The sequence below is a fragment of the Lithobates pipiens genome, unplaced genomic scaffold, assembly GCF_037356315.1.
Source record: "Lithobates pipiens isolate NorthernLeopardFrog02 unplaced genomic scaffold, aLitPip1_a1.2 Scaffold_23, whole genome shotgun sequence".
Classification (NCBI taxonomy): Eukaryota; Metazoa; Chordata; class Amphibia; order Anura; family Ranidae; genus Lithobates; species Lithobates pipiens.
The window spans coordinates 333,682,913-333,700,031 of NW_027507785.1; the positions used below are offsets into that span (position 1 = coordinate 333,682,913).

Below are 17,119 nucleotides of genomic sequence, written 5' to 3' on the forward strand. Positions count from 1 at the left end.
ACACACCTGCTCCCCATTCACACCTGAGACCTTGTAACACTAACGAGTCACATGACACCGGGGGAGGGAAAATGGCTAATTGGGCCCAAGCTGGACATTTTCACTTAGGGGTGTACTGACTTTTGTTGCCAGTGTCATTTCTTCAGTGTTGTCACATGAAAAGAGAGAAGAAAAATTTACACAAATGTGACTGAGGGGTGTACTTACTTTTGTGAAATACTGTATATAATATATATATATATATATATGATCTATTTTAACTGCCAAAGGATTTGCAGTTGTTTATCCAATCCTGAGATTTACACAGCTCTGCCACAAAGCACAGTTCTATCTGACAGGGCAGGAGACCTGCTTTTTCTCAGCTGCCGTTCTTCAACGCTTACAGGTCTTGTCCCTCCCCCCAGTCTGTGATTGGATTGTGAATGGAGAAGCAGCAGACAGATTAACTCCACTCTCTCTCCGTCACTCTGCTCTCTCCTCCTATAACCATGTTCCTGTTAGCACAGCCACACAACTGATTGGCTCCTAGTGCTGCTTCCCGCATCCCTAGTCTGAGCTCTGCTGTACAGAGAGGGCGATTTGCATATAAAACATAATAATCCATTCAGCAATGAGCTGCACTGTCTTTTATGTCTGGCGGGGGTGCCGCACACTGTGCATGTCCCCTAATGTTGTGCTTTCCGTGTTCCTCAGGTCTCTGGAGGCTGTAAAGAGGGACTTGTCGGGGGATCCGGAGCGCCGGGCACCTCTACAGACACCGGAATCTCCCGAATTACACCGGTACACTCGGACGCCGTGCCCTCCACACCCAAAAGTGAGGACCGTAGTGAGGACACAGGAAGCCCTCTGCTCCACCCCTCCCCCACCCTCACTAAGGGGTCCGGGGAGGATTCCCTCTGCTGGACAAGAACTGACTTCAGATCACCCCCACAAACCCGCTAATGCACCCGGCAGTCTGGAGCACCTGTCCCGGGTGTACGCCCCTGGCAGGAGTACCGGAATGTCCACCATGAACTGTGTCCCTGCAGAGAGCAGTCAGTCTACACATGGCGTGAAGCCACCAGACACTCTGTATGTTCCTGCCCCTCCCCTGGCTCAAAGACCACCCAGCGGTGCCAACTCTGCACCAGAATTCCGCAGGGCGAGGGCAAAGGTGCCGACCATTCCACGGTGATCCGCAATGGAATGTCCGAGAGTGGGAGGAGCACAGTAGGAGAATCGCAGTCACATGACTCAATGCAATTCTACCGACTCTGAATGTTTAATCTGAACCCCTGGGATAATAATTCCATCGGTCATGTGACTTGCCCCAGAATCCAGTGTGAGACTTCCTGTAATAAAGACCGCCCACTGCTGCTTTCTTACTGTGTGCAGGGGGACTGGTCTTGTCTCCGCCTACCTCACAGCTCTTATCTTGTCTCTGCACTTCCCTTTAGTGGGTGGAGCCTATTGGGCTCCTCCCACAGCTCTGCTAATTTACCTTGTGCAAGGTGACTAATCTTGTCTCCCCCCTTAATAGGTGGAGCCTGTGGGGCCCCTCCCAAAGCTCTCTCTCCTTGTACAGGGGGGGCTGTAGAGATCTGCAATTAGTGGACCTCCAGCTGTTACAAAACTACAAGTCCCATCATGCCTCTGGGTGTCATGCTTGTGGCTGTCAGAGTCTTGCTATGCCTCATGGGACTTGTAGTTCTGAAACAGCTGAAGGTCCACTAATTGCGTATCCCTGCTGTAGTGGGTGGAGCCTGCTGGGCCCTTCCCACAGCTCTCTCTCCTTGTGCAGGGTGACTGGACTTGTCTCTGCTCCCCCTGTAGTGGGTGGAGCCTGCTGGCCCCTTCAGCAAAAAGTAAAAAAAAAAAAGATTTTTTTTCCAAAATTGTCGCTATTTTTTGTTTTAAGCGCAAAAAATAAAAACCGCAGAGGTGATCAAATACCAACAAAAGAAAACTCTATTTGTGGGCAAAAAAAAGGACGTCAATTTTGTTTGGGAGCCACGTCGCACGACTGCGCAATTATCAGTTAAAGCGACGCAGTGCCGAACCGCAAAAAGTGCTCTGGTCAGGAAGGGGGTAAATTCTTCCGGGGCTGAAGTGGTTAACGTTTTTTTTTTTTTTTATACATGACATACTTGCCTTCTCTGGGCAGTTTGTTTTGCAGTGACCCCAATCCTCTTCTTCTGGGGTCCCTCAGCGGCGCTCCTGGCTCCTCCTCCTTCTCGAGCGCCCCGTTGAAGAGCCTCTCTCCCTTGGGGGCACTCATGCGGGCACGCTCCCGAGTCATGCTGCATCTGTAGACTCAGATAGAAGGACTCTGCCCCACGTCATTGGATTTGATTGACAGCGGTGGGAGCCAATGGCTGTGCTTCTATCAATCTATCCAATCAGGACCCCTGACACCGGCTGTAGTGGGTGTGCTTGTTGCTGGAAAGGCCGGGTTCAGGTAAGTAAAGGGGGGGGGCTCTGGGGGCCTGCTGCATCACAGGAGGTTTTTTGCCTTAATGCATAGAACGGGGTGGAGGATTTACAACCCTTTAAGCCCAAATTCCACTTTAACCCCAGAAGATTTTTCCCCTTGATGACCAGGCCATTTTTTGTGATTCGCCACTTTGTTGCTTTAACTGACAATTGCGCGGTCGTGCGACGTACCAAAACAAAACTGACGTGTTTTTTCCCCACAAACAGAACGTTGTATTGGTGGGATTTGATAACCTCTGCGGTTTTTATTTTTTGCGCTTTAAATTAATAAAAAAAAAACTTTACTTTTTGCTATAATAAATAACCCCAAAAAAAACCCCCCACCCCCCAAAAAAATGTCTTCAGCAGTTCTTCATATTTTTGGTTAAACAAAAAAAAAAATCGCAATAAGTGTATATTGATTGGTTTGTGCAAAAGTTATAACGTCTACAAAATAAGGGATATATGTATGGCGTTTTTTTTTTTTTTTTTTACTAGTAATGAAGGTTATCTGTGATTTTTAGCGGGACTGCAACATTGCAGCGGACAGATCAGACACTTTTGTTGGACCATTGACATTTATACAGCGATCAGAGCTAAAAATAGCCACTGGGGTTACTGTGTAAATGTCACTGGTAGGGAAGGGGGTTAACGCTAGGGGGACAATCAAAGGGTTAAATATGTTCCCTAGGGAGGTGTTTCTAACTGTATGGAGGCTGGGCTGACTGGAGGAGAGAGATCGCTGTTCCTAATCACTAAGAACAGCAGATCTCTCTCCTCACGGGGATCTGTCTGTTTACATTGACATATCCTCCGTTCTGTCTCTCATTCCCACGATCGCGGGTGGCCGCGTGCATCAGGTCCCCCCCCCATACAGCGGGCGCATGCGTCTGCTACGGCTCCCTAAGAGGAGCCGCCGTACACCTGCAGCCAGTTTGTGGGAACCTGCCACGGTATAATGATGGCGGCTGGTCAGTCAGGTCGTTAACCACTTCCCCACCTGGCCACCGCACATAAACGGCTGGGTGGGCGCTTCCTCCTTCATGTACGTCCCTCAGAAGGAGCGGGAGCGTGCACATGCGCTCGTGTCACGTGGACGTGGCCTATCTCGGATCGGAAGGAGGGCTCTGCGATTGGCTCTCTTGATCACTGTGTCCAATTACAGCAGTCATGTGATGTAAATAGAGCGCCTGTTGCTAGGCTGTGATCACACAAACCAATTATCATACATTTTTATACCAGATGTAGCAGCAAGGGGTGTTGCTGGGTCTACAGAAGATCTGGGGGTAGAGCCCACAGCAGCGAAGTAAAGAAAGTCATACGCTTGGGCGGCCATACACATGTATATATATATATATATATATATATATATATATATATATATATACTGTATATTACATATAGTATCATTACATCAGAGTCCCCAGGGAGCCGCTCCTTACATCAGGCTCACCAGAGAGAGGGCAGGCAGTGAGAGATGATGTCATCTCTTTGCTGCCTGCGGCTGCACAGTGAGAGCGGAACAGCGACGATGCAGAACGGGTGGTGAGAGATGATGTCATCACTCTGCTCTCTCACCCACCTCTCCCGTGCTGCCCGCCGCACTCGCGGCCCGGCTGCAGAGAGGACATGACCGTCTCAGAGACTCGGGGCTATGGGCCCCAGATTCAGGGCTATAGCCCCAAAAGCCACCCCCTAGCAACACCCCTTTGTAGCAGAATATATATTGGCCTAAATTTATGATGAAAATTTTACGTCGATTTTATTGGATTTCTTTTAAAACAAAGACATTTTTTTTTTTTTAATCTTCGCTTATATCGCCGAGAAAAAAAACAAAGTTGTGAATAAATATCACCAAAAAAAAAAAAAGGTCTATTTGTGTGAACAAACTGATAAAAATATAATTTGTGTACAATGTAGCATGACTGAGTAATTGTCATTCAAAGTGTGAGAGCGCTGAAAGCTGACAATTTGGTCGGGGGTGAAAGTGTCCGGTATTGAGGTGGTTAAAGACTTCCTCAGTGGGATGAGAAATACCCATTGATCCTGCCAAAAAAGGTGCCGTGTCTTTGCCACTTCCTATGTACTGAATTGAAATCTTAGACAATGTTATCTTCCTGCCAGGCTACTTTGCATAAAATTACAAACCCCTGTCCCAATATGGAGGGGGGAGGGGGTTATGCAGTCCTGGTGAAACTTAGCACCCCCGAGATGTTTTGGAACTACATTTCCCATGATGCCCATGCACTCTGCAGTGTAGTGGAGCATCATGGGAAATGTAGTACGAAAACATCTGGGGTGCCAAGGTTCCCCATCACTGCCCTAAGGTGAAAGCGCTGCTCCATAGATACAGTATAGTGCAGTGATTGCTTCCTGTCCTAGAGTGACATCACTCACTATACCAGTGATGGCGAACCTTGGCACTCCAGATGTTCTGGAACTACATTTCCCATGATGCTCTGGTACCTTGCATTGTAGTGGAGCATCATGGGAAATGTAGTTCCAAAACATCTGGGGTGCCAAGGTTCGCCATCACTGGTATAGTGAGTGATGTCACTCTAGGACAGGAAGTGTGTTACTGGCAGGATCACCAGGTGCCGACAAGGTAATGCAACCAGTACATCTAAGGACTGGTAACCAGCAATGCGTGACATTTTTATTCTAGGGTTTAGCCAGACTGGTTCATTGATCAGTTCAGACCTCACATCTTCTGTACTTGTCCTAGGACAGCAACAGCCATAACATATATATTTATTCTATCTCTATTGCACTACAATGTATGTAAAGGCAATTACTGTTGGATGTAGTGAAGGGTTAGACACACTGTCAGGTTTTTTATTGCCATGTCTCCATTTGGGATTCCCTATTTCCTCTCATTATCGGGAGATTTCCACTCACTTCCTGTTGTGTCCTCTGCCCAGGAAGCGATCTCCCACCAGAAAAATAAGTATCCTGGTGGGCGTTTTCTCATCTGGAGACCTGTAAATGGTCTGGCTCAAAATCTTTCTATTTTTCTCCTAGAATTTTGTGCATTTAAAAAAAAAAAATAAAAAAAAAAAATCTTTATATATAAAATGTTCTGGGGCCCACACCCACTAGGCCTACATCAGTGATTGGTGTAAAAGATCCAATGACAGCGGCCATTTACCACGTGATCGTTCCGTCCAATGACTGAGCCATCATCTGTCACCAAACCGACACATGTTCTGCTCAATGCGCTCTCTTCTCCTCACACCGATGGGTACAGCGTGTGAGGAGAGGAGGGAGCCAGTGCAGCACAACTGGGTTGGATCTGGAGGGGGGCACAGCTGATCTGCGCCTCATCCATGCCACTTTCTCCATTCACAAAATGTAATCGGCAGTCAGGAAATTAGATGTGTAATTTATATCCCTAGAACCCCTGGTGGTGCTCCCTGAATGTTGGGCCTCTGCTATGCTGTGTAAAAGTCTCACCCATGGGTTATCGTCATACCCAAGAGTAGTAGAATGAGTTGTGGGGTGTAATTTGTTGTATTGCATCTGCCATGTGAGAGAAAACCTGTGAATATGACAATTTTGCAGAAAAATAAATCTTAATTGTGCTTTTTACTAACAATCAAAACAAAAATGGGTAATTTTGTTGGGGGGGACATCCTGACTTGTCAGTGGTTCAAGAAATGGGCCATCAGTAGTGATCAATTTTCAATGATTAGCAGCACAGCTTGTAGATGCTATAAACTAAAAAAAGACCAAATAGACACTCATTTTGGTTCTTTTTAAACCAAAAAATTGTAGCATATAAGAAAAATTACTCCTTTGCAAAATAAAAAAAATGCAGCTGCAGGCATCACCGAAAGCCAAGGACACCATGACAGCCTGCAGTATGGAAGTGACTAAATACCACCAAAAGAAAACTGAGAAAACATAAAAAAAAAAAATCATACGGGTACAGAATTGCATGACTGAGTAATTGTCATTCAAAATGTGAGCATTGAATGCTGAACATTGGCCTGGTTAGGAGGGGGGGGGGGGGGGTTATAACTGCCCAGTGGGCAAGTGGTTAACCACCTTGTGCCACAAGCACGCGAGGCCCATCAGTGGGTGGAGTTTTTTTTTTTTTTTTAGCAACAATACTGTGCCGATAATTCACTTCTAGCAACCACAGTGACAGATCGCTGCTGACGCATTACCTGTGTGCAAAATATCACAGCCAACCACATGATCCGAATACCCGTCTTCCAGTATTTAGATTCCCATAACCACCTGTTTCGAGCGATATCCCCCTCTTCCTGCGCAGGCCGTTTTATGTGATACGGCACTGCATTATTTTTAAACTGATAATTGCGCAGCCGTGCAACATTGTACCCAAAATGAAATTTATACAAAATTATATACTGCACAGGTACCCCAAGAGGGGCTTCTCCGAGGGGGGCACTCGCCAAAGAGGAGGAGCCAAGAGTGCCACAGAAAAGGATAAGGGCCGCTCTGTGCAAAACCCCGGAGGAGGAATATAACAGGTTTGTTTTTCTTTCAACATGAACCTTTACAAGCCTGTGTGCAATCAGGAGGAAATCAACCCAACAGACAAGGCTCATTTTAAATTTTCCTTTTATTTGAGAATCCTTCTAAAGTAGAACAGAAATGTCATTAAGGACAAAAAAAAAAAAAAACACAAAATGTAAATTTGAAAATATTGGCGCACCCCACTATCAGAGATCTGGGAATTCTTCATTAGGTGACCACGATGGAGCCAAGTACAACAACGGAACCCCCGCCCTAGGGGTACAACGTCTAGAGACATACAATGGATGGGTGCAGCATGTCAGGCTCCAGTCATACGGGCGCCAACGCCTCTACAGCATGAATGAGGCGGTCAGAGTGGCCTGGAGCCGCGTGTCGACAGCCTGCGACTGAATGGAGGTGCAGCAACTATACAGACAGCAGAATGTCTGAGTCAGTCACAGAGCCCACGGCCACGGAAGGAGGGAGGAGCGAAGATGGATCCGGCCACCAGCAGAGACATCGCAGGTAAAATGCCACATAATGGGCTAGTATGCATTAAGCTTTTACTTTAGTGGGTGTTCCCAGCTATCGGAAGGGTCGGCCCACAGCAGAGTCCGGCCTTTCTGCAAGAAGGGGATTATTCTGGCACCGGAATGAGACCCCAGAGTCAGAGGAAGACCAAGGAGACACTTAACAGTGCGGACAGCAAGATAGTGAGACCCCCCCCCCTCGCCCCAGGGCAGCCACCCCCATAATGACCCCAAACACCACCCCCAAAAGTGCAGCCACCATAATGACCTCAAATCAGAGCTAACCACCCCCCAGTACTCACTATAGCGTCACCTCAGAAAGAAGAGCACACAGACGTCGTGTTTAATAAAGTTCTGTTTATTAGATGCCGGGGAGGGGGAGGAGTTTATTTGCCCTTCTTGGCTTTGATCTTCCTCAGGTAGAACTCCAACTCCTTTCCTTCAAGAACGTATCCGTCCGCTCGGCCGCACTGTCCTGGCCTAGAGGCGATGCATGCTGCAAGTAGAATGCATCATTAGAGACCCCGGACCCCCAAAGACAATTATATTCCTGAACAAGAAATGATTTCCCCCCACTGTTCATGTGTATAGAAAGAGGGAAAGTGGCATCTAGTGGGCAGTTTATTATAAAATGTTCGAATTCTGCATAGGTGTCCCGGTTCCCAAAGATGCAAGTCAGGTGCTCACAGGGATGGAAGAGATGTAGAGGTGGTCCACCCCCCCAGCCCTTCATTATTAAGGCTTGTGATTCCGACCCCCACACTGTCTGCAATGGATTAGGAGGATGACACCACTCTACATTCAGCATCACTGCCCCATATCCTGCATGACACAGGAGCAACACCCATAGCCAAGGCCTTGCCTCCTCCACCCAAGTACCTCTGCTGCCCTTCGCCTTTTATCCCACCTAAGTAACCCCCCCCCCCCCCCACCACCATGATAACTCCCACTGCAAGCCTGATTTTTATCTGGGGCTCACAGCAGGCCAGGCGGTCACATCTAGCAGCTGCAGATACTCACCAAGTAGTTTTCCCTGTTGAAACTGTTCCTCCAGCAGAGGGCTGATCTTTGCCGTCTTTTTGCGATCGTCATATTTTTTCTGGGTTTTCTTGGATCTTTTCTTGTTGAGGATTTCTTCTTCCTCAGGAGTCTAGATGAGAAAGGGGGAGGGGACAAGGTTAGAATACCAGACAGCGCCCGCCATCTACAATGCAGAGTTTACAAACATGTGAAAAAAAAGGAAGACAGCAATAAAGTGAAGCCAAGCGTGCACTTTGTCTAAAATGCCACAATCTAACCCCTTCCCCCCCCCCTCTTACAAGGAGTGCCATGACATTTACAGAAGTAGTACAGGAACCTTTTCTGAAGTCGGAGTGACTGCAGTAGTGTGCATTAAGACGTATCCATTCACTTACATTGATTTTTTTTCAAGTAGTGCGACTTGAGGCAACTTGAAGGAGACGGGATCTCACTGCTCCAGGAGCACACATGCAGGCTGTAAACTGTCTCTTTGGCTGGGAAGCCACAGGCGCCGGCTATTACCACTAGCAACAGACTAAAAACAAGCTCTGGACTGCCGCACTCTTCAGAAGACCACTTTCTTTTATTGGAAAAATCACATCACAGCTCAATAAAATGAGGAAAAATTGCTGACGTGTCGCACTAGCTGTAGCGCTTATTCACAGCCCTACAGAATAAGCACCAAAGCTAGTGCGAAACATCAGCAATTTTTCCTTGTTGAGCTGTGATGTGATTTTCCAATAAAAGAAAGTGGTCTTCTGAAGAGTGCGGCAGTCCACAGCTTTTTTTTTTTTTTTAGTCTGTTGCTGGGGGCAACTTGAAGTCTGATCCAAAGTTGCCCCTGTGGGAATGGAGTCTAAAGCTGAACACAAATCTCCCCCTTCCATAAGCAACTAAAATATTTCATCTTTGTCATTACTGGCAGGATCAACCAGGTTTTTTGTTTGTTTTTTTTTAGAACAGAGAGGGGTAAATGTGTGCTGTCTATGATGTTTTAAAGGATCAAGATTTTTTATTATTTTAGGGTTACAACCACCAAGTTTTGATAAAACCTGTAAGCCGAGTGGTTGCTTTAAGGGAGCTGCACCGGATTCTGAGTGCTCCAGGTTTTAGTAAGGCTCGGTTTACATCGGGGAGACCTGTCAGGGGACTAAGTCGTCTGGTTAGAACGGTTCCACTGCACTGAAAGGGTGTGATTTGTCAAAGTGACTCAAGTCGTTTCAGCTTTAAAAATAAAAAAGTTCCTGCACTACTTGGGGGGCGACTTCAGAGCGACTTGCATTGACTTCCATTAAAGAAGTCGATAGCAAGCCATGATGAATTCACGCTAGTATGATCCGAGACTTAGTAACTCCCCACCAGTATGTGTGCCACATTGTATCCAAGTGAAGATCTGTCATCTTGCATAATTCTTAATTGCTGTATAAAATTTAGTGTGGATGTAAGTTTACATAAACGATGGTGGTTGTACAGAATAATGCAACTTTATTACCAAAGAACTTTGGGATGATTTAACTGAAACTAGGAGTCCAAAATCTGGTGCTGCAAAGAAACCAATCAGCTTCCAGTTTTTATTTTTTTTGTCAAAGCTTCATTGAAGAAGCTGAAGGTAGAAGCCAATTGGCTCCCATGCACAGCTGCACCAGATTCTGCACCCTCCAGTTTTAGTAAATCTCCCACCCAGTATATAGATGTGGTGACAGCGAAGGAAAGAACTGAAACCCCAAGAAGCACCAGTGGCCGCGCCGTCGGACAGACTTCCTCCTCATCTTCCTCAGATCTGAAGTATCACCACTTGCACTCAGTAGCAGAACTGGACAGAAGTTATCATCACTGGAAGAGCGGGGGAGGGAGTCTGAACGACCTCTGGCTGGAGTGTGAAGCCCACCCACAGGGCACAGCAGCCCCTCCCACACTTACCAGTTTGGCTCCCTTCTTGCGCCCGAGCGGTGTGGCGTAGTGCGCCTCGTACCACTGTCTGTAGGGGGTGCTGTCGATCAGGAGGATGCAGTTCTTCACCAGAGTCTTGGTTCTCACCAGCTCGTTGTTCGATGCGTTGTAGACGACATCGATGATTCTGGTCTTCCGGGTGCAGCCTGCACGGGGGAGGGGAGTACAAGTGTCAGAATGGCTGAAAATAAAACCAGATCTATCCGTCTATTGCGGGAGGAGGACGCAGGACTCCGCCACGCACTGCCAGATTAAAGGAGACTGCTGCCAAGAGAGGCCTTTACGCTGCCAGCGACCTTCTGAACACACCGACTGTCCCAGGCTTCAACTCCGACCCTGAACAAGCATGCTGCAAGTGAACATCCGATATGTACAAACTGAAAGATTGACATCGGAGCAGCCAGACAGATCCAGAAGGAGTGGCCAGCAATGGCGGTCTATGTAGCTCCAGGTATAGGATTTAATTTACACCCAACACCAGCTTCAGTGTTACTTTAATTGGTTCGGGCCAAACGGTTTGAAATTATTTCCTTTGCATGCGATCGCTGTGTCAGTCCTGCATAGACTGTACAGAGCATCAGCTACATTCTCTACACAGCGGGGGTGTCACACTCCGTTATATCAAAGACCACATCAGCATTATAGTTGCCCTCAAAGGGCCAGTTGTATTGGGGGGGGGGGGGGGGGGTGCATGAAGTGTGCAACCCTGACCTCAAAATTTGCCAGATCACAGGCACTGCATACTACAGGTTATACATGTACTAGTAAAGGAAATAATTTGGGTCAGCTTGGCCCGAAAAAAAAAATAAACAAAATAAGTTAGTTAAGCTTTCATCCGCCTCTCAGGAGATCTCACTGCTGAACACCAAATACTCACATGGCAAGCACAATACTGAGAGGAGCTCCTATAGAGTTGTCTGTTGTATGCAAAGCGCAATCAGAGTAACTATGACGAATCCCGGCACGGCGAGGGGTCCAAGGTCAGAATGACCGAACCTCCTCACATAGGGACCAAGTTATCATCACATGCGCAGAGCCAAGTTCAGACACTTCTATTACATTGGGTTCTATCAGAAGCTTATGACTGCCCACTACCCTGCCACCCCCCCCCCCGAACCCCATTTCTACACCTACTACCCCAGTCCAGTAAGGTCAAATATTAATGAGCCAATAGTAGACAGACCCGTAAAGATCTTAATTGTAACAATTACCCCTCATCAGGAGAAGGTAAACAGTCACATGACATCTTCAGCATCATGGCTCAAGTCACATGGACCCAGCCAGATCTTCTGGGGTTCAATGTTAAGGCAGCCAATCAGCATCTCGTCCTCCAATGAGACATTAGTGTACAGCAGTGGTCTCCAAACGACAGCCCTTTGCCTTTATCCTGCCCTCGGGGGACCATCATTGCTCCTCCCAATACCAAAGACGGGGCACTCTTGACTCGCAGGGACCCCAGAACATTTTCTGTCCACGCTCCAGCCCAACCCCCCCCCCAAAGTCTGAAGGACAATAAGCTGGCCCTTTGTGTAGAAAGTTTGGAGACCCCCCCCCCCCCCCCCCCCCCCCCCCGCTAGGCTTGGCTACTGAATCAAATCAGTGAATAGACTCCCTACAGAGTTTGAATGAATCGAATCATGAAAGTGAATCCGATTCAATTCATTGTCAGAGATCTTCCCTTTCAGGCTGTGTAGGGAGCTGAACAAACAGCAGCCTCAGCTCATGATTTGTAAAATGAGCTAAAACATGATGATTGTGTGAGCGATCGAGACTTCCAAAGTTTCTGAATAAATCACAGAGCACACACGGTTCTCTTGTATGTGTGTGTGAATCAGGCAGCAACTAGTAGAGTCTGTGATGACACCGTCAGGAAGAGCACAGAAGTATCAACATTATGTTTTGTAACATGAGGTGTGCGAGCCAACAGCATGGCTCCTGAATCTGAGGAACTCATTAGGGTCATGAGTTGTGTGAGTTAGAGCAGTACAAACTCCTGAATCTACGAGTGACTCATCAGGTCACATTAGAGTCATGAGCTGCTGTGAGAAGTCTTTGAATGAGGCTGGGGGTTCACACATTGGTGCGATCATGCGGGGAAACCCTGCAGTCCGCGCATCGCACCACACTGCCCTATGCGACTGCAAACTGCTGGAACTACCAATACAAAAAAGTTAATGATCTATGCACATCGCAGTGCAAACCGTCCATTCAGACAGGAATCAAATCACATGGGGGTGCGAACACCCATACGAGTCGATTCAGGTGTAGAAAAAAAAAAAAAGTGATGCACGACTGATCCAAATGTGAGGCAAATTCAGCCATACAAATCATCGCGTGCGATTTGCACAGAACGCAGCACTGTGAAGCCAGCCTAAATCACAGAGCACACAATCATACTGCATTTTAAAATGCACAGTGCATACATGAGCCAACAACACGACTCTTCATTCTATGAATGATTCACAGTCTAGAGAGCTCAGTGCTCACAAGCTAGAGTTTGTATTTTTGGTTATTGTAATATTTTTGCATAATTCAAGGTATCTGCTGCTTTTTTTTGGGGGGGGCTGTATTGCAGTTTATAGAATAGTTACTGCAGCAAAATAAAGTTATTTAAAGCGGTTGTAAACCCTTACAAACCGCTTTGACCTACAGGTAAGGCCTAGATTAAAGCGGGATTCCACCCTAAAGTGGAACCTCCGCTGATCGGAACCCCCCCCCCCCCCCTCCGGTGTCACAATTGACACCTTTCAGGGGGGAGGGGGGTGGAGATACCTGTCAAAGACAGGCATTTTCACCCACTTCCGGGCATAGACTCCCGTGGGAGTCTACGCCATTTCCTGCCCTGCCGCGCTGTCTGCTGGGACACACACGGGTCCCAGTGACAGCGCGGAGATTTCCTATTGCGTGGCGCGGCTCGCGCATGCGCAGTAGGGAACCGGGAAGTGAAGCCGATTCGCTTCACTTCCTGATTCCCTCACCTAGAATGGTGACTACAGCAGCCGAGAGATCGATCGGCCTCGGCATCGCTGGAACCCGGGACAGGCGAGTGTCCATTTATTAAAAAAGTCAGCAGCTGTAGTATTTATAGCTGCTGGCTTTTAATTTTTTTTGGTGGAATCCCTCTTTAAGGCCTTCCTGTAGGTCCAAGAAATATCTCCTAAACCTACACGGTTTAGGAGATATTTACTAAGAGACAGGCACAGCTGTCTATGGCGCGTGCGCCGTAGACAGCGACGTGCAGGCGCACTATCGCCGTTAGCAGCATGCAATATGCCATTAGTGGCGGCTCCCATGCGCATGAGTGACGTCATCGCTGCTCTGGCGCTGTGAGTGGCCGGAGCAGCGATACCCGGAAGAAGATGGAGGCGCCGGACTACAGGGGACATCGCTGGCTCCTGTGTCAGGTAAGTGACACATAATGGGCTGCGATGCGATGCATAGTAGCCCATTATTCTTTACCTTTACAGGGAGACAAAGTTAACCCATCAGGGTTTAATTCCTCTTTAACATCTAATAAGCTGCCTGTACTGAGCGTATCGAAGGACTGCAGTTATGATCCTTTTAGCTTTGAAGGAAATGAGTCGTGTCGATTCAGCGATTCGAATAATTTCACTGAACCAAATGATTTGACCGACTAAAATGAAATCACTCTGCCCAAGTCCACCCCCCCGCTGTACAGAGCGAGTTTCCCCAATACAGGGGACTCTGCAGGAAAGGCTGTAATCCCGGACAGACGCGCTGGCAGTACCGGAGAACGGGGCACACGCCATCATTGCCTCCGTGCCTCAAAACGGTAATTTCACTTACACTCAGATCCCCAGGAGAAGTTTCCGGCGTCCAACCTCAGAGCGCGGTACTTCTTATTCCCTCCCCGGACTCTCACGGTGTGGATGCGGCGCGGGCCGATCTGAAAAAGGAAACAAAAAAAAAAAGTTAATAAAAATCCTAAAAACACAAAACAAGCGCTCTCTATAAATGGCGGCACATCAGAGTAACTATGACAAGCCTATCACTGGCCGGCAGAGCTGAGATGACCAAGACAATCCACTCTGCCAGCCTAAGGTCCGTATTTCATCACATGTGCTGCCAGGGGGCGCCGCTGAGCTGCAATTTAAAGGTCCTGTCACAGCGGAGACCGAGTGACTACAACTTCGCCAACACCTGTGTGTGCCCAGGACATGGCGCCTCGGTTGTGCCCGGACACCAGACAGATTCTCCAATAACCCGTTCCTGAGCGCCCCCCTTCTGATCACAGCCTATAGTACCTTGGTGTTGGCGGCGGGGCGGCCCAGCTCATACTTCCTCTTCTTGTGGTACGGCTTCCTTTTGCCTCCAGTCTTGCGGCGCTTGTGCCAGTTATCCCTGGAGATACCTGAGGGGGGGGGAAGAGACAAGTGATGGGGGTGAGTGATGTAGTGAGCAATGGTGGGACCCCCTTTAACAGGGGAGGTGGGGGGATGGGAGTGCTCAGTTCTCCAAGGAGATTTCCACACAGCAGCTTCAGGAACAGCAGCGTGTCTCATCATCGCACTCCCCCCCTCCCCCAATACACAAATCTCCCCCCCAATACACATATAGGATTAAACATTCTAGAAAGTAAATCTCTCCCACTCCATATATCCCTGTGCTACACCCCCCCATACATTAGGATTAAATCTCCCCCTCCATATATAAAACACCATGCTACCCCCCCCCATACATTAGAAATTAAATCTCCCCCTCCATATATAAAACACCATGCTACCCCCCCCCATACATTAGAAATTAAATCTCCCCCTCCATATATAAAACACCATGCTACCCCCCCCCCCATACATTAGAAATTAAATCTCCCCCATCCGTATTTATAAGTAATGTCCACATAGAGATCACTTGTATATTTATATTACTTATTTTACATATACACAGCAGTTGTCCCCTTTAATTGGTTGTCCCAGATGATAGATTATATATATATATATATATATATATATACACACAGAGAGTCCTATGAGGTGAAATATATACGGGAAGGACGGAGACGCGGCTCGTGTTGCTCTCGCCTTCTGTGGCTCCTCCAATCCCCTCATAGAACGTCCTATATACTTGATGTTCTGCATCTCCCCCATCATCTCTATACCTTGCTCTGTATTCTATGATCTCCATACAACAGATAGTAAACCCCCCACATTATACATGGGAGGAGCTCCTCCGCACACGTCTCTGATCTCCGTACTGTACATACAATGTATGACATGTATGACATGGAGGATCCCCTCCCACCCCCCCCCATGTGATCTATACATCCCCTCTGTATACAGATATACGAGGAGCCCCTCTCTATACATTAGAGAAGATAGAATACATTCTATGGATCTCACCCTCTCTATACACAATAGACGGGACATCCCCTCCCCCAAGCTGGGGTCTCTATACTCACTGAGGGGGTGTATGGATGGAATATGGGGGGGGGGGGGGGAGAAGGGGGTGGCATCTGGTGATCTCTAGAGGGGTGATATGACGTTGTCAGAGGGGCAGCTCTGCACACAATTTGGGGGGCAGAAATCTGTGGGGTATACAGGTAGCATGGTGGTGGGGAGGGGGTAGATTGTGTAGTATGGGGGGGGGGGGGGGGTGTAAGTAATACTATTCCAGCAATCCATGGTGTGTGCAGAGCATTGGGGGCATTATTGGGGGGGGGGTAGATTGTGTAGTATAGAGGGGGGGGGGGGTGTAAGTAATACTATTCCAGCAATCCATGGTGTGTGCAGAGCATTGGGGGCATTATTGGGGGGGGGGTAGATTGTGTAGTATAGAGGGGGGGGTGTCTGCTCTGCACACACCATGGATTGCTGGGATAGTATTGGGGGGTTTTATTGGAGGGGGGGGTATTTGGCACAAACCTTTCTGGGGGGGTGTCTGTCAGCGGACATGTGATGCCCAGATAGGAGGGGGGATAATGTGCGGCACACGGGGAGCACACAGAGTCCGGGGAGAGGTCAGTCCGGTACCCGGGGAAGGAGGGTCTCGGTGCGGCCTGTCAGGCCGGCTCTATCCTCCATGGTGGCGGTCGGTTCCCTCCCCTCCCCCCGGCACCGGAGATCTCCCCTCCTGTCGGTGCCCCGGTCCCCCACTATCATCACCCGGGCAGGGTCCGGGCGGAGGGGAGGCTCCCCGAGGAGGATGGCGGCGGATGAGCGGAGAGGACGGTAAGACGTACCCATGTCTCAGGCGCTGGCTGGAAAGAGGAAGTCGCAGAGGATCTCGGGAGAGTTTGTTCCCGGGGAAATCTCGCGAGAGGACCGGCGCCGTGACGTCACTTCCCGCGCGACGCCGAGACTGCCCGGGAAACCATGGCAACAGTGCGCGGGGCTCAAAGTGTCATCATCACCCCAACACAGAACACGCCGTTATCATCTTCATCCCCTTATTATTATTATTATTATTATTATTATTATTATTATTATTATTATTATTATTATTAATAAAAGTCTGACCGTCATCATCCTCATCCCCAACACATCATTCCTACCATCATCATCATCCCTCTCCATAGTCATGATTCATTATTATCATCCTCATCCTCACATAATACACATCTGTCTGTCCTCATCTCTCTCAACATTTTAATCCCATCATCCTCATCCCCGTCCACAGTCATCGTTATTACCAACTTCACTCTCCATATTCATCTTCATCCCCAGATT

At 48.1% G+C, this 17,119-nt stretch overlaps 2 protein-coding genes and 4 non-coding genes across 7 annotated transcripts in view; 1 reads left to right on the forward strand and 5 right to left on the reverse strand.

Moving 5' to 3' along the window:
- The window catches only part of CCDC24 (coiled-coil domain containing 24), a 96,228-nt gene extending 94,864 nt beyond the window's left edge, over window positions 1–1,364 (forward strand). For both annotated transcript variants that reach the window (XM_077450741.1, XM_077450740.1), the window contains exon 9: window positions 694–1,364. In XM_077450741.1, coding sequence (XP_077306867.1) covers window positions 694–1,174 — 481 coding nt within the window. In that variant the 3' untranslated portion in view covers window positions 1,175–1,364. The remainder of the gene's footprint in view (window positions 1–693) is intronic.
- Window positions 1,365–7,506: 6,142 nt separating this feature from the next.
- Window positions 7,507–7,635, reverse strand: LOC143928687 (small nucleolar RNA SNORA35). Its single transcript, XR_013262515.1, has one exon. It is a non-coding gene; the product is annotated as a small nucleolar RNA SNORA35 (small nucleolar RNA).
- Window positions 7,636–7,800: 165 nt separating this feature from the next.
- On the reverse strand, window positions 7,801–16,746 carry RPS8 (ribosomal protein S8). The gene is made up of 6 exons (XM_077450757.1): window positions 16,633–16,746; window positions 14,699–14,805; window positions 14,241–14,340; window positions 10,404–10,579; window positions 8,484–8,613; window positions 7,801–7,959 (listed from the first exon to the last, which is right to left on the reverse strand). The coding sequence occupies exons 1-6, from the start codon at window positions 16,634–16,636 to the stop codon at window positions 7,850–7,852; spliced, it is 627 nt and encodes a 208-aa protein (XP_077306883.1). The 5' UTR covers window positions 16,637–16,746; the 3' UTR covers window positions 7,801–7,849.
- Window positions 10,253–10,323, reverse strand: LOC143928649 (small nucleolar RNA SNORD38). The gene has a single exon (XR_013262481.1). It is a non-coding gene; the product is annotated as a small nucleolar RNA SNORD38 (small nucleolar RNA).
- On the reverse strand, window positions 14,414–14,518 carry LOC143928650 (small nucleolar RNA SNORD46). Its single transcript, XR_013262482.1, has one exon. It is a non-coding gene; the product is annotated as a small nucleolar RNA SNORD46 (small nucleolar RNA).
- On the reverse strand, window positions 14,894–14,967 carry LOC143928635 (small nucleolar RNA SNORD55/SNORD39). Its single transcript, XR_013262470.1, has one exon. It is a non-coding gene; the product is annotated as a small nucleolar RNA SNORD55/SNORD39 (small nucleolar RNA).
- Window positions 16,747–17,119: the final 373 nt, after the last annotated feature.

Coding starts and splice junctions, on each gene's coding strand:
- RPS8 (XM_077450757.1), bottom strand. Junction 8,614..10,403: donor GCAAGAAGGGAGCCAAACTG/GTAAGTGTGGGA, acceptor TTTCTCATCTAG/ACTCCTGAGGAAGAAGAAAT. Junction 7,960..8,483: donor TCAACAGGGAAAACTACTTG/GTGAGTATCTGC, acceptor TTCTACTTGCAG/CATGCATCGCCTCTAGGCCA.